At 52.9% G+C, this 12,844-nt stretch overlaps 1 protein-coding gene across 1 annotated transcript in view; it reads left to right on the forward strand.

The window, feature by feature from the left end:
• Positions 1-2,941: 2,941 nt before the first annotated feature.
• VIPR2 (vasoactive intestinal peptide receptor 2) overlaps positions 2,942-12,844 on the forward strand; it is a 53,359-nt gene continuing 43,456 nt past the window's right edge. The window contains exons 1-2 of the mRNA XM_032840241.1: positions 2,942-3,052; positions 5,434-5,533. Of these exons, the coding sequence (XP_032696132.1) occupies positions 2,990-3,052; positions 5,434-5,533 (163 nt within the window). The 5' untranslated portion in view covers positions 2,942-2,989. The remainder of the gene's footprint in view (positions 3,053-5,433; positions 5,534-12,844) is intronic.

Here is a 12,844-nt window from a genome sequence, read left to right on the forward strand (position 1 = left end):
GCACATCCTGAAAGCAGCACTTCCCATCCATATACTTTTAAAAATGTCTGCGAGTGTTCTCCGTGGCTCATGTTTGATTTCTATCTTCATAATCCCTTGAGAAGTAGGTCACGCGCATCTTGGGGACGGTACTGCACAGCCTGGGGAGCGGACGCAGCCTCCTGGTACTGGGCGACACAGCAGCTGTGCTCCAGGGTTCCCTGAGCATCGGGGCGCTGAGGGGCCAGGGCGCCGCGTGCCTGGAGGGACTCAGGACACAACCACAGGACATGTGCTTTACCCGTGAGGTGGGGGGCCAGGGTTTGGGTCCAGAAGGGCACTCCTGTGAGCCCTGCTGCTCCCCCCAGCTCTCCCCAGCACACCGCTGTGAGCTCCTGAGTGAATGACGTCAAGCGCTCCCCAAAGCCCCAGGCTTTCTTAGGCGGGAAGAGAAAGTGCGCGTTCTATTGACCTCTAACACCCAGGCTTCTAAAAGACACTTAAACTGCAGCAAACGGGGAATTTCCTCACAGGCCAAGTTAACAATGGCCTCGTGGGGTGTGGCCATGACCCTCCACCCTAGCAGGTAACCCCAGAGTTACTCATCTAGTCTTGGCAGAAGGACTGAAAGGACCTCAGAGGTACGTGTATTCAAAGCTCATTCTTCTCTTCGGGAAAGTATTTAGTTTTGAGCTATTTCACTCTCTTCTGACCACAAAGCCCTACGGCTTCCCTTCACTAAATCAATGGGTTTCTGAGCTTCTGACCTGCTCAGCTTCCACCGTGGGCTCAGAGCTGAGCCAGGAAAACCCAGGGAAGCCACTGGCAAGAACAGTGCGAGGCAGGGTATGCTGTGTGGGCAAGGGGGAGCTGGCAGAAGGGGTATTCAGGCAGGAGTTGGGGAGAGCAGCTGAAAAGTGTCTCATAGTTACAGCCGCTCCCAGACACCTCAGAACATAGTCAGGTGCGGGTGCTGAGGGCAGGTGTGGTCAGAAGAGGTCTCAGGGAGCGGGAGGCAGTAGTGGGGCCCTCGTGACCAGAGCCCAGGGCAGGGACCAAGGCTTCAGCAAGGTGTGAGCACAGCCGATCTGGGGCTACCACAGCTCAGCAAGGCCAGTGCCAGAGGCCCAGAGACAAGGCCACTGGTCTACCATATCAGGAACCTACAGAAGAACCCCTCCTCCCGTCCGGAGAACACACAGGCCCCCTGCAAGGAAAGTGGGAAAATTCCTGGGAGAGTGGGGATTCACCCAAAACAGTACCACCCATCCCGACATCAGTGGGAATTTAACGAGGTACGAACAGTCAGAATTAGACATTTTGTCTAATTTGTGCAATCCACCTGCATGGTGTATAATTCCAACACTCACACAACACTGATTCTGTCCTCCCTTGGGTCAAGACAGTCTTTCACGTTCTCCAGCCTCCCAAATGGGCCATACCTCTTGATGTCTGTGACGCTCTCAGCACATTCGTTGTTCCTTGGTGCTTCTGAGATGCTGCCTCTCTCCATCCTTGATCTCTCACTTGTAGCCATTCTCCTAACCAGTCACATGTTCTCCTCCAGGGCCTCGAAGGGGCAGCCAACTCCTCCTTCTCCCATTAGCCTGTGTCTCACTATGGTCGCACTTACTTCCCATCACACGAACTCCTACACATTGCCTTGAACCCAGGGTAGTACTGTTTCGAGTGCGGGCCCTCAACAACAAAACACGGACACAGTAATGATCTTGATTCCTACAGCCACCCTCCGAGGGGGAAGGCAGGTGTCATTATTCTCATTCACAAATGGGCATATAGCTCAGGAAGTCTGTTGGCTTGTCACGGGTTGAACAGTGAGTAAAGGAATCTTTATCAAGTTGGACCCAGGGTCAGCAAGCTTCTAGCTCACATGCTTTATCCACCTAGAACGTCTGGTCTTGGCCTCTAAGACTGCTCCCCCCCAGAGAGAATGATGGATGGCAGACAGCTAGACGGATGACAGATGACTGATAGATATTAATTGATACACGGGGGGTGGTTAGGGCGGTCAGAGAGGACACAAGTGATAAAAAGCCAACGCGGTGAGACTTCACAGCTGAATCTAGGTAGAGGGTTCCTCGTATTCTTGTTCTAGGTTTCGTGTAAGCAGTTATTTTCGCATGGGAAGTTAAAACCACAACAAAAATTACCTGTTTCATTTTCCATTTCTAGGTGCTTTCTTATCTGCTGGATAGCAGCCAGCTCTAACCCTGAAATAATCCTTTGGGGTGTTCAGAGCTGAGGGGATGCTTCCGGATATGCCCATTTCCATCTCGGGCCCCTCTGCAGCCGCCACTCGCCACTCGGGGGGACTGAATGGCTTTCCTGGTTTGGCTTGGGCAGGACCCGCCGACATGGGGAGTCCGCCCACACCCAAACGCACCCCAATTTTCTTCTTACGTTTCAGTTGCCCCGACCCAATCCCACTGGCTTCGAAGGCAGCACACCCATCCTAACTGGGTTTCTTGACATTTGAGGGGGCGCCTTCAGCTTATTATTTAACGAGGGGGACGTAGGTAGGTGCAAACCCGTGGCGGTTCACGACCGGAGCCCTGTTTCCTTGTTCCCAAAGAGGGTCACTCCCAAGTCGCTCTCCCGCTGACCTCTCCATGTGCAGTCTGGAGGCCACGGCAAGCCCTTCGCCTGCCTGCGCTCGTCTCTCTGCTCCGCCAGCCGCCGGGCGCGCAGGGCTGGGAGGGGAGGAGCTGGGGACGCTGGGAGCAAGGCCGAGGGAGAGTGGGGGGCCGCGGGGAGGAGGGGGCGCGGGGCGGGGCCCCGGGCGCCGGGGGCGGAGTCGCCGGGCGCGGGGAGCAGCCAGGCCGGCGGCCCGCGGGGAACCAGGCGGCCCGCCCACGCGCTCCGGCGGCCCCGCGGCAGCTGCAGGGCGCGCGGAGCTCCGACCGCCGGCGGGAGCGGGGCGGGAGCGGGGCCGGAGCGGGGCCGGAGCGGGGGTGCGCGCTCGGCCCACGCTGGCGTCCGCCGAGCCGGGATGAGGGCGCCCGCGCTGCTGCCGCCCGCGCTGCTGACCTGCTGCGGCTGGCTGCTCGCCCCCGTGAGTGCGTCCGCGGCCCCCGCCCTCCCGCACCCCGCGCGCGTCCTCCCTCCGGGGACTGGGGCGCGGCTCCCGACAGCTGCGCTACCCTCCCGCGTCCGGGCGCCGGGCACCGGGCCGGCCCAGCACCCTCGCTCGCCGGGGTCCGGGTCCGGGTCTGGGGTCCGGGTCGGGAACGGGGTGGTCGGAGGAGCCCCGGGACCCTCCCCCGCGGGTCAGACGAGGGCTCGGGCGGGGAAGGGGCGGCTGTCAGTCCCGTCCGTGTGGTCCCCGGTTTGCTGGAAGCGGGACCCGGTCAAGGAGGCGCTGTTTTGGCCGCTGTTCCCCGGGGGCGTGAGGCTGGGCGCGCGGGGCGGTCACGTCGTCGCCCCGAGCGAGGGACGGGGGACAGGGCCATGCCCCCCCCCGACGGAGACCGGAGTTGGCCTTGTCACGGGCGCCGCTCCGTCTCCTCCTGGGTCTCGTCGCTGCTTTGTGTTTGTTTCGTGTCTCGGCCAAGCTCCCTTCGGACGCGCTCTGCTTCCTCCGTCGCGGCTCCTTGCGGGGCGCGGGGGCGCGGGGCGCCCGAGCACCGGGTGGTTCGCAACCGCGCGACCCGCTTCTCCGGCTCCCGGGAGCTCTTCCCGTGTCCGGAACGGTCAGCCCGGTTCTTGCTCTCCTCCTGCGCCGAGGCAGGGCTTGCGCGTCGGTCAGTCCGTGTGTCCGTCTTGCCTCCGGATCGCGGGGCGGGAGCCGCGGCCGTGAAGCCCCGGACGCAGCTGTGCGGGGACGTTGTGTCGCGTCTCGTTGTTGGGGGCGTGGGAACCGACGAAAGTCCCTCGTCTGGGCTGAAGGCCACCGGGTCTGTCCTGCGGAGGAACGGGGTTTAAGGGAGACCCTGTTAGGGGCGCCCGGGGGGCCAGTGGGCTGGGCGGCTGCCTTCGGCTCGGGTCGCGGTCTCAGGGTCCCGGGATCCAGCCCGGCTCGGCGAGCCTTCTTCCTCCTCTCCCTCTGCCTGCCGCTCTGCCTGCTTGTCCTCTCTCCCTTTCTCTCTCTGTCAAGTAAATAAATCTTTCTTAAAAGAAGAAGACCCTTGTTAGTCATTAATGCTTTGAAAGAGCTGGTTGTCACAAGTACCAGGATTATTCTGGCTAATGCAGCTTTGATCCCTAAGGTGTCCCAAAGTCAGTCGTTGCTCTGCATGTTCAAGAATGTCAGGAACCATAGCGTCTTTTTATACCTTGACAAATATTTTGTAAAGTGAACATAATTTTCCCAATTCTAAAATTCAAAGACCATGGACTTGTTCATACAGGAGAAGTACAGTCTGTCCGAAACTAGGAGGTTCTACAGTGCGTGGTTGTCCAGTAGTAATGCGGGGCGGGGGGAGAACATTTTGTGTCTTTTTAAAAGTGAGGGTAATTGTGGCAAAAGTATCAGCATTTTCTTCTTTTAATTCTGTTTAGAAACGTTATACCTGGTGAGGGTCCCCGTCCAGCGTTTGGAGAGTAAGGTCAGTGAATACAGGTGGCCGTCACCTACCCAGAGTACGACTGCCTCCCAGGAAAAGCAAGATTTTCTTCAGACAGAGCAGGGCTGTGCAGCTCCAGCCTGCAGTCCGAGTACTTGGGATGGGGAGAAATAAAAAAGAGAGAACGTTAGATTTTCATAGAGGCAGAGCTCGGAGACTCTTTTCTTCCAAGACTGAAGCGTGCGGCTCTGTCTGATGCCCACGCTCACAGGCGCTCTCACTCTCCCCCGGTTCCACAGCTTTAGTTCCCGCGACAGATCGCTATGGGAAATCACCCACCTCTTGTTCAGGCGGCATAACATTCTTCCCTCTCTTCCTCTCCCTACTTACCCTCTGATCTTTTTGAAAATCTTCTTCACACCAAACTCTAACAGTTTCAGATGTGACCTCGGGCTCTGCAAACGAAGTTATCCTGTTAGAGGTCTGTCCGGCAAGTGCAAGGCTGTCCTTCGATGAGGCGGGTTGGCGTCTGGGGCTAGCGCATGGTCATTAAGAATAGTCTTGAGAGCACACGTGTGTGTACTGTAACTAAATCGAGGGCTAGGAATGGAGGACTCGGACACTGAAAGGTCACTGGATTAAAAAATCTATTGCTACCAAAGTAGTACGAACAGAAGACGATGTGTGTGTTAGTAAGTTGTTTTCTGCACAGAAAAAGATTCTGTTAGGGTTACATTTGTGTTGTAAGTCTTTTACAAAGTAATTTTTTAAATAATGATGTCAGAAATATGAAGGTGATTGCTTTTAAGTGAGTGTTATTTGGGAGCAGTTTAGAACCATGAGAAGTTGGTTTTGTTTTGTAGAAGTGTTGTTTGACTTTCCTCTTACGGTGAAATTTTTAGTTACTTCCGTTTTTTTAAACCTTGACCAGGTGAACAGTGTTCACCCAGAATGTCGATTTCATCTGGAAATACAGGAGGAGGAGACAAAATGCACAGAGCTTCTAAGGACTCAAACAGGAAAATACAAAGGTAAGCTAGCCGCTTGGTGAGTACAGGGGCTCAGCTGGATAACCGGGCAGGCTGATAGCTCCCCCTCACTCTTAATGTTTTAAAGTCACCTGCATCTTCAAGAAATAGAAAGGTCTGTTTCCACTGCCGGGGGCCGGGGAATCCTTCCCATAATAAACTTTGTTTAAGTTATTTTTATTAACATATAATGTATTATTAGCCCCAGGGGTACAGGCGTGTGAATCATCAGAGTTACACATTTCACAGCACTCACCATAGCACACACTCCCCACTGTCCATCCCCCAGCCACCCTCTCCCTACCCAAGCCTTAATCCTTAACAGTAACAGTATCCATGGTTTGACATAAGAGCGAATTACTAAAATAATTTCATGGGCATTGTTATGCTTTGCAAAAACAACTCCATTATCCATGGAATGAATATTTTTATCTGATTTCTCACATTTAAAAATTTTAGTCACATCCCAGATGATTTTAGTCCATGTGGAAACACCAGAAATCAAACAGGGAAATGAGACTTCTGTTTTCCTGAAGACAGACCTATTGTGAATACAGCAGATTTGCTCACTTTACCTTCTCCAGGTCAAACTGCACACGCTGGGACCATGTGTACTCTGGCTAGGCACATTCACAGTCTGTAAATTCAGAAGGTTCTGTGATAACACCTACATTATAACAGAAGCAAAAACCTTTTGTCTTTCATCTTCATTCATTTTCAAGACAAAAAGTGAAATCAAAGACTCCATGTTAAAACAGGTTGGTGTCCTGCAGGGGGACTTGAGACCAGAAGTTACGCACTTGGGCTTTGTTCTAGACCACTGCTGCCCAGAAGAGATAGTAGGTGAACCGCATAGATAATTTTTAATATTCTAGTTACCCCATTAAAATGTGAAAAAAGGGGAGATTAATTTTAATATACTTTATCCAAAAATATCCAAACCATTATCATTTCAACTTATAATCAATATAAAATATTGACAAGAAACTTTGAATTTGTTTATACTAAATCTTAGGAACCGAGTATTTGTTTTGCACTTACAGCACATACTCTGTGGACCCACCTCACAGCAGCCAGGGCCCCCCCCCCCCTACGCGGGACAGGACGGCTTCGGACCAATTAGCCAGCTCTGAGGATAGATGAGACACAGGTCCTGTCAGCCAGCGCCTCAAGACAAATCTATGATCATGGCCACTGAGGTCCATTCCCTTCAGTGAACATTAAGAGATTTAGGAAAAATCAATGCAGACAGGAGCCAGAATTTAGAATCCTCTGGTGAGCATCTGGTGAGCCCAGGTCCCAGCAGCACCATCCATGAGACCTCCAGCTCAGAGACAGGTGGGCCAGCCCGCTGTCTGCTGCATTCTCAGTAGGTGACACTTGGCCATCCGAAGACGCCTGGAGAGTGAGAACCCTACCCCTCACACCATCACTGTGCAGTCCGGGCACTGATGTGCTCTGAGGCTGCCCACAATGGCATTCACTCACTGGTACTAACTGTCCTCCTGGAGCAGCAGTGAACAGAACCATGTCTTTGCGGGAGTTCATCTTCCAGGGTTCACGGGGCGTCATAGGCTCTGTGGGGCCGAACGCTGCCATTTCCTGCTGCCTTCTTTAGGCCATACTTCCCAGGCCCTCTGCCACAAGCCATGGACACACACAGACTGTCCCAAATGGGGAAGGAAGAGTGCTGTCGACACTGCTGGCATGGGGCCATCATGAAATTGCAGACCAAGCTGTACTCTGTTTTATTACTGTTGACAGATTCTTACAGATGGCACACCTGTCCCTAGCCTGCACCTGGGTGACAGCTCCCCTTCCCTCGCTGCCCTCACAACTGATGTTTTAGGGAAAAGCTCTGGGAATACTTCATGCTTCTTTCTTATCACTCTTTATTTCCCACATTCATCAAGAACATTTTGATGACAAATAGAACACTGGCGCTATTTCAGTGGGCAACAAGGAACACTTAACATTTAAAAAATAGCATACGGCTCATGACTTTCCCTCCGCGGAATCTCCTCACGGTTGGCCTGGGGTTGGCTGGCTAGTGGACAGAGCAGCGTGGAGGGTCATCTGTAGGTCTGTGCCTGTGGCTCGCCTGACAGGTGCTGTGTGATGAGAAATGGGACTCGTTCAGAGAAGCTCAGTTTTCTGCCATTATGAAATAGGCCACAATCAGGGGCTTTTATGTGTATAGGAAAGATTCTTCATTACTGGTTATCTCACACAGATGGAGTGTGGCATTAGTTCATTCAAAGCAATGTCCTTTTGGTTTTACTCTGTTCCAAAGACACAGGTCTCACCCCTAGTCCCTGACCAACCCTTCCTGAGGATAAGGTGTTGGCCCAGGGTGAGTTGATGGCCTTGTGGCTGGGCAGAGCCGACGCGTGGGGCCGTGGGGATACGGGGGGCGACTGGCAGCTGCTCCTTGCAACCCTTGGTTGTTACTGTGAGGAAATGCAGGTGCCAAATTGCCCAGCTTCCTATTTTCAGAAAATATCAGAAATGTAGACTTTACCTAAAATATTCCAGTTTATTAAAAGTTTACAACTAGTTCTTTAAAAAAAAGTTTTGCAGGAGACCGGCAGACCTCCTGTGGGGCAGGCAGACATTGCCCGGGAGCTGTCAGGTTGCTCTCTCCAGGATGTCTGGGCCCCTCAGGCCTCTCACCACCATCGAACGCACCTCTGGGGGGTCAAAACACCCTAAATGCTCAGCAAGGTCTCCTTCGCAGGCACCTCCTGCCTGGGTTCAGAGTGGCTCAGGGGTGATCTGTACGTGACCCACATCAGACAGTGGGATGGCAATATCTAAGGGCAGAGTCTCTGAAAATCTCTCGTTCGCCGTGACATCAGCTGGAGCAGAAAGAACATGGTAGTTTTGGATAAAGGTTGTAAACGGTCTTCCTTGTTTGGAGCAGCCCAGAAAGACGCCACTCAGTTTTCTTGCAGCGACAAGCATCCGTCTTGGATGTTTTCTTTTATGGAAGGCTCTTATTATTAATATTAGCTCTATAGCAAAAACACCTGCTTGTGACTCATTTCACCTTCGGACTTACAGGAAGAGCCTGCTACAGGCCACCTGCCCTTCAGGAGAAGAGCAGCTATAGGACTGTGTCCTGGGCCTGGCCTCCCTTCGGTTTTCTGTGAAGAAGGACAACTGGTGTTCTAAAGTCCTTTTTTTCTGTTTGCTCGTTGAGATATGCATGGTTCAAATGCCAGAGATATAAATAGGAATAAGTTACCAGAATAAAGATACTGTGGATGAGGGAAACCAGAAGCAGAAAGTGAAGGCTTTCTGACTGGTGAGAAGAGAGTGTACATTTGCTTCATGGAGTTAAAAGTGAGAAGGTCTGTAGTGTCTGCTTTTAAATCCTATAGGATTAAGAAGTTGGTGTGAAAACAGAAACAAGGAAAAACTAGTTCTCATTTTAGTGAGGTCATGCGGATAAATCTGATAGTTCTTTTTCCTGCGCGCTGGGTCTAAAGCAAATGCAAACACACGAATCCACACAGAAGACGACTTCAGTTCTAAACCCTTTTAAAGAATTCACTGTATAAGAAAAGCTTAAGAGCTATTTAGAGCTTTGTCGTTTAATATTGACTCATCGATAAGACTAACTTAATCCTCCTAATAGATGTATGAGGTGCTCTGAGGCCACCAGTGCCTAAAACTATAGTGAAAGTCCAGCCCTTTTCCCGGCGGTGGCCTGTGCTGACCTGCGGTGGGCAGGGGATGAGTCAGCCACTCAGGCTTTGCCCAGTCTTCCTGCCTGTGCACAGAGTGGAGAGGAACTTTTCTGTGGCTTTGTGGTTTTACACCTAGATCTGGAGGGCCTGTAGCCTGGGCCTGGGGGCCTGGTCCCCCACATAGGTGGGACCCATGTTTTCTCAACAGCCCCACACCTGGAGCTGTCCCATTCAGGTGCACGGCTGAAGAGGGTAGGGTGGCGAATGTTAGCTTAGGACCAGGGCCATGGGAGGTGCTAGACTAAAAAACTCCCTTTTCTTTGACTTTGATCTACTTGTCCAGAGTGGTGAGGGGTTTGAGGGGTTTGGAGTCTCCTACTTGCAAGCTGGCAGGTTAGCAAAGAGGCCTGCCAAAGGCTCGGGACTCTGGGCCCCAGACAGACATGGTTGCCCCTGGCACTCGGGCAGCTTGGGAGCCACGTTCGCATGGTTCCCTTCTCCCGAGCCCCCCGGGAGCGATGCAGGACAGCCATGTGACACAGTGCCCACAGCAGCCTGTGTCACAGCTGAGGAGCCCCCAGTGTCCCAAGGAGGCTGCTGGCACTCCTGCCCAGCCTTTGCTCCAGGAAAAGATGCTATCTCATCATGGTGCTCCGTCCAGAGGGAAGCACTCTCTCCGTCCAGCAGCCTCTGTGACAGGCATCCCCAGATAGTCTGGAACAAAGCGGGTGCACCGGGGAGAAGCGTCTCTGGCTCCGGGGCAGCGGCTGCTTGGCTGAGTCCCTGCAGAGTCCCTGCAGAGTCCCTGCAGCACGGCCGTGTGACCGCAGCTCGCCGTCCTGTGCCGTGCTGGCCCTGCGCCACGCTGTCCTCAAGGGGGAGACGACATTTTGTTCCCGTCACAGCCCGAGTCTTACGCAGTGCTTGGCATTTAAAAAGATGTTGAAGAAGGTTTTGCTGAACACATTAATGAGAATCTTCACATTAAAAACTAAGTAAGGTGCCCCTGGGGCAAACAATACATTATATGTTAATTAAAAAACTAAGTGAACATCCACCTGGAAAAAACCCGTTCAGAAACACATCTAATGACAGCTTTTCCCACTGCAGACGTGCAGTTCCCCTCCCTGGAGGCAGCTCCCCTCCCCCCGGTGAGGCACAGGGGAGATGCACACGGCCCCTCCGCTCTCTCCTTCTGCTGATGGAAGTGTCGTACCCTATGTCCTTACGCCCGTCTGTACTTTGTCTTCCTTTTTTGTTTTTGACTTCAGCAGTGTACTTGCTGACGATTCTTTGCTGGGGTAATTACCCTGCTAAGAGCTGTGTAGTATCTCGTTAGTCTGTCCCAGGCTCCTGGCCTCTTAGGGTAGCTTACGAGCCACACTCTAGTGACCGCATTTGTTCCTGTGAGTAAAACATTCCACCAGCATTTGATGGTGGGCTTCAAGCCACTGATCATGAAATCATATGACCAAGCAACATTGTTTTCACAGCTTTATTTCTGTGATGTTCGTGTCCCATAACATAGAAGCGATTACTTCCCATTTCACACCCAGTCTTTCTCCGCACCTTTTCATCACAAAAGGAACGAGACCATTTCATGAATGGGTTCCCTCCCAGAAAATCAAGATGTCACCTCTTCTTGGATGCCCGCCCGTTGAGGTGCCTGTTTCTGCCAAGGGGCCCGGGTAGAGCCCTGCTGTCGCGTGCACCTTCAGCTCGGAGATGGTCCTCCTCCCTGCTGAGTGTGCGTCCTTGAAGAGCCCACCCCGCGTTGATGACTTGCTAGTCCCAGTCCTCAGCTGACACACAGGTCCAGGCGCACACAGAGCACCCACCGTCGTCTGTCCACATGGGTCTGAAGGGAGCCGCTCGGGACGTCAGTGGTCAGACCAGCCAAGGAGAAGGCAGCGGCCTTTCTGGGGTCGGGATGATGCCAAAGCTTGTTTCTTCCCTTTCACTCTCCCTCTGATGTAAGTTGGCCCTTGTTCTGGTCCAGACTTCTCTGTGGGCCGATAAGTTAAAGAGTCTGATCTGTTTTCCCCCTTAGTACTGGGTCTTTTCTTTTCTTTTTTTTTTTTTAAACTAGATTTCTCCTAATTCTAAACTCCTTAAAATCTGCCAGTAGCCTTAGAGAGTTAAATAACCAATAATTATTTATCGAGTTTTCTGAAAATAATGACTTGAAATTTACTTTTTATAGGAAATGAATCTCACTGAAATAAATTCTAACCTGAATTAAATTTTGTGTTCAGACTCCTATCAGGAATCCTAAACCAGAAACCCATTTCTAGCAAACAGGGCTTCCGCACACCTAGCAGCACAGTGATCACTGATCTTGTTTGGAAGGAGAAAGCTATGACCTGATGCCCATTAAATCACAGGAAGGAACTCCGAGGGGGTTCACGCTGCCCTGCTTGGACCACGTTAGCTTCTGCGTCCTTCCTTCTAAGACCCGCCGAGTCTCGGCCCAGCGGCTGGCCGACCGTCTCCGCTATTTCTGCCTCTTTGCTTTGTGGGTCCCCCTGAGCTCAGATTTCCTCCTCCTCCGGATTCTCCCAGCAGCAGGGGCAAGTTCTGCTGCTTTTCCGGTCAGTGGAAGTTGGGTTTCTCCCCTGATGAGCCCTGGCAACCTGGGTTCTAAGTCCACCGATGTTTGGGATCTCCTGTGCTGTATTCACAACCCAGAGTTTGTCCAGCCTTTCATCTCCGGAGCCCAACCCACCCCGCCACCCCCGCCGGCATGGGAGCGTTTGCGAGGCAGACACAGCCCCGGTCTCTTCCTGGGCCCCTCGGCCACCAGGACCCACAACCACGAGCACAGGGCTGGTGCTCCTACGTGGAGGACGGGTTCCGCTCCCACACGACCTCCTCCCCTTCATGCTGGCTTTCGATCTCGCCTGTTTTTGATTATTTGCGCAGGTTGCCGTCCTTCCTGACCAGGACTTGGAGGTAGGAGCTGTTCTGTTGCAAGGCTTTCTAGAGTTTTCTGGGTCAAGCACCAGTGCAGGGACTGCCTCGGAATGCTCCATAGCCAGGGCCTCTGGTTCTGAGTGTTTGCTTGTGGCACGGACTGAGTGAGAATGAGGCTGTCACTTCCCGACGCACCTGCAGATTCCGTCGGTCATCAGCTGCCACAGCGTGTTTTTATTCAGTGTCTCCCAGGACAGAAGGCGTGAAGAGAGGTTGGTCGGGGCATGGTCCTCCCCTGGGAACCCCGAATCACATCCCCAGTGGCAATGCTGTGGGTGAGCAGGGATGGCAGGGCTTGGAGTCGAGAGACAGTAGGATTTCTGAGGGGGAACCCGAGTGTGAACTCACAGTAACATCAGTTTAACTTGCAACCAGAAACCATGGTAGGAAGATGCCTGAGGACTTAGGTTATCTTTCCTCAGAGTGAAGGCAGAAACGGGATGGACAGGAAAATGACCCCGAATAATGGGTGCTTTTTGCTCATGAGCTCACCGGTGATCAGCACTGTGGTCATTCGCCGTAAACTTACGTGCAGCCGTCCTGCTCTGTGACCTTGGTCCTGGTTTCCGTTGGGCCTCCTGTGTCCTGTGCTCAGCCCTGGGATGGATTCAGTCCCACCCAGCCAAGCCCCGTGGTCTCCCTTCCAACT

Source organism: Lontra canadensis, unplaced genomic scaffold (assembly GCF_010015895.1).
Source record: "Lontra canadensis isolate GAN:19392208 unplaced genomic scaffold, GSC_riverotter_1.0 scaffold111, whole genome shotgun sequence".
Taxonomy (NCBI): Eukaryota; Metazoa; Chordata; class Mammalia; order Carnivora; family Mustelidae; genus Lontra; species Lontra canadensis.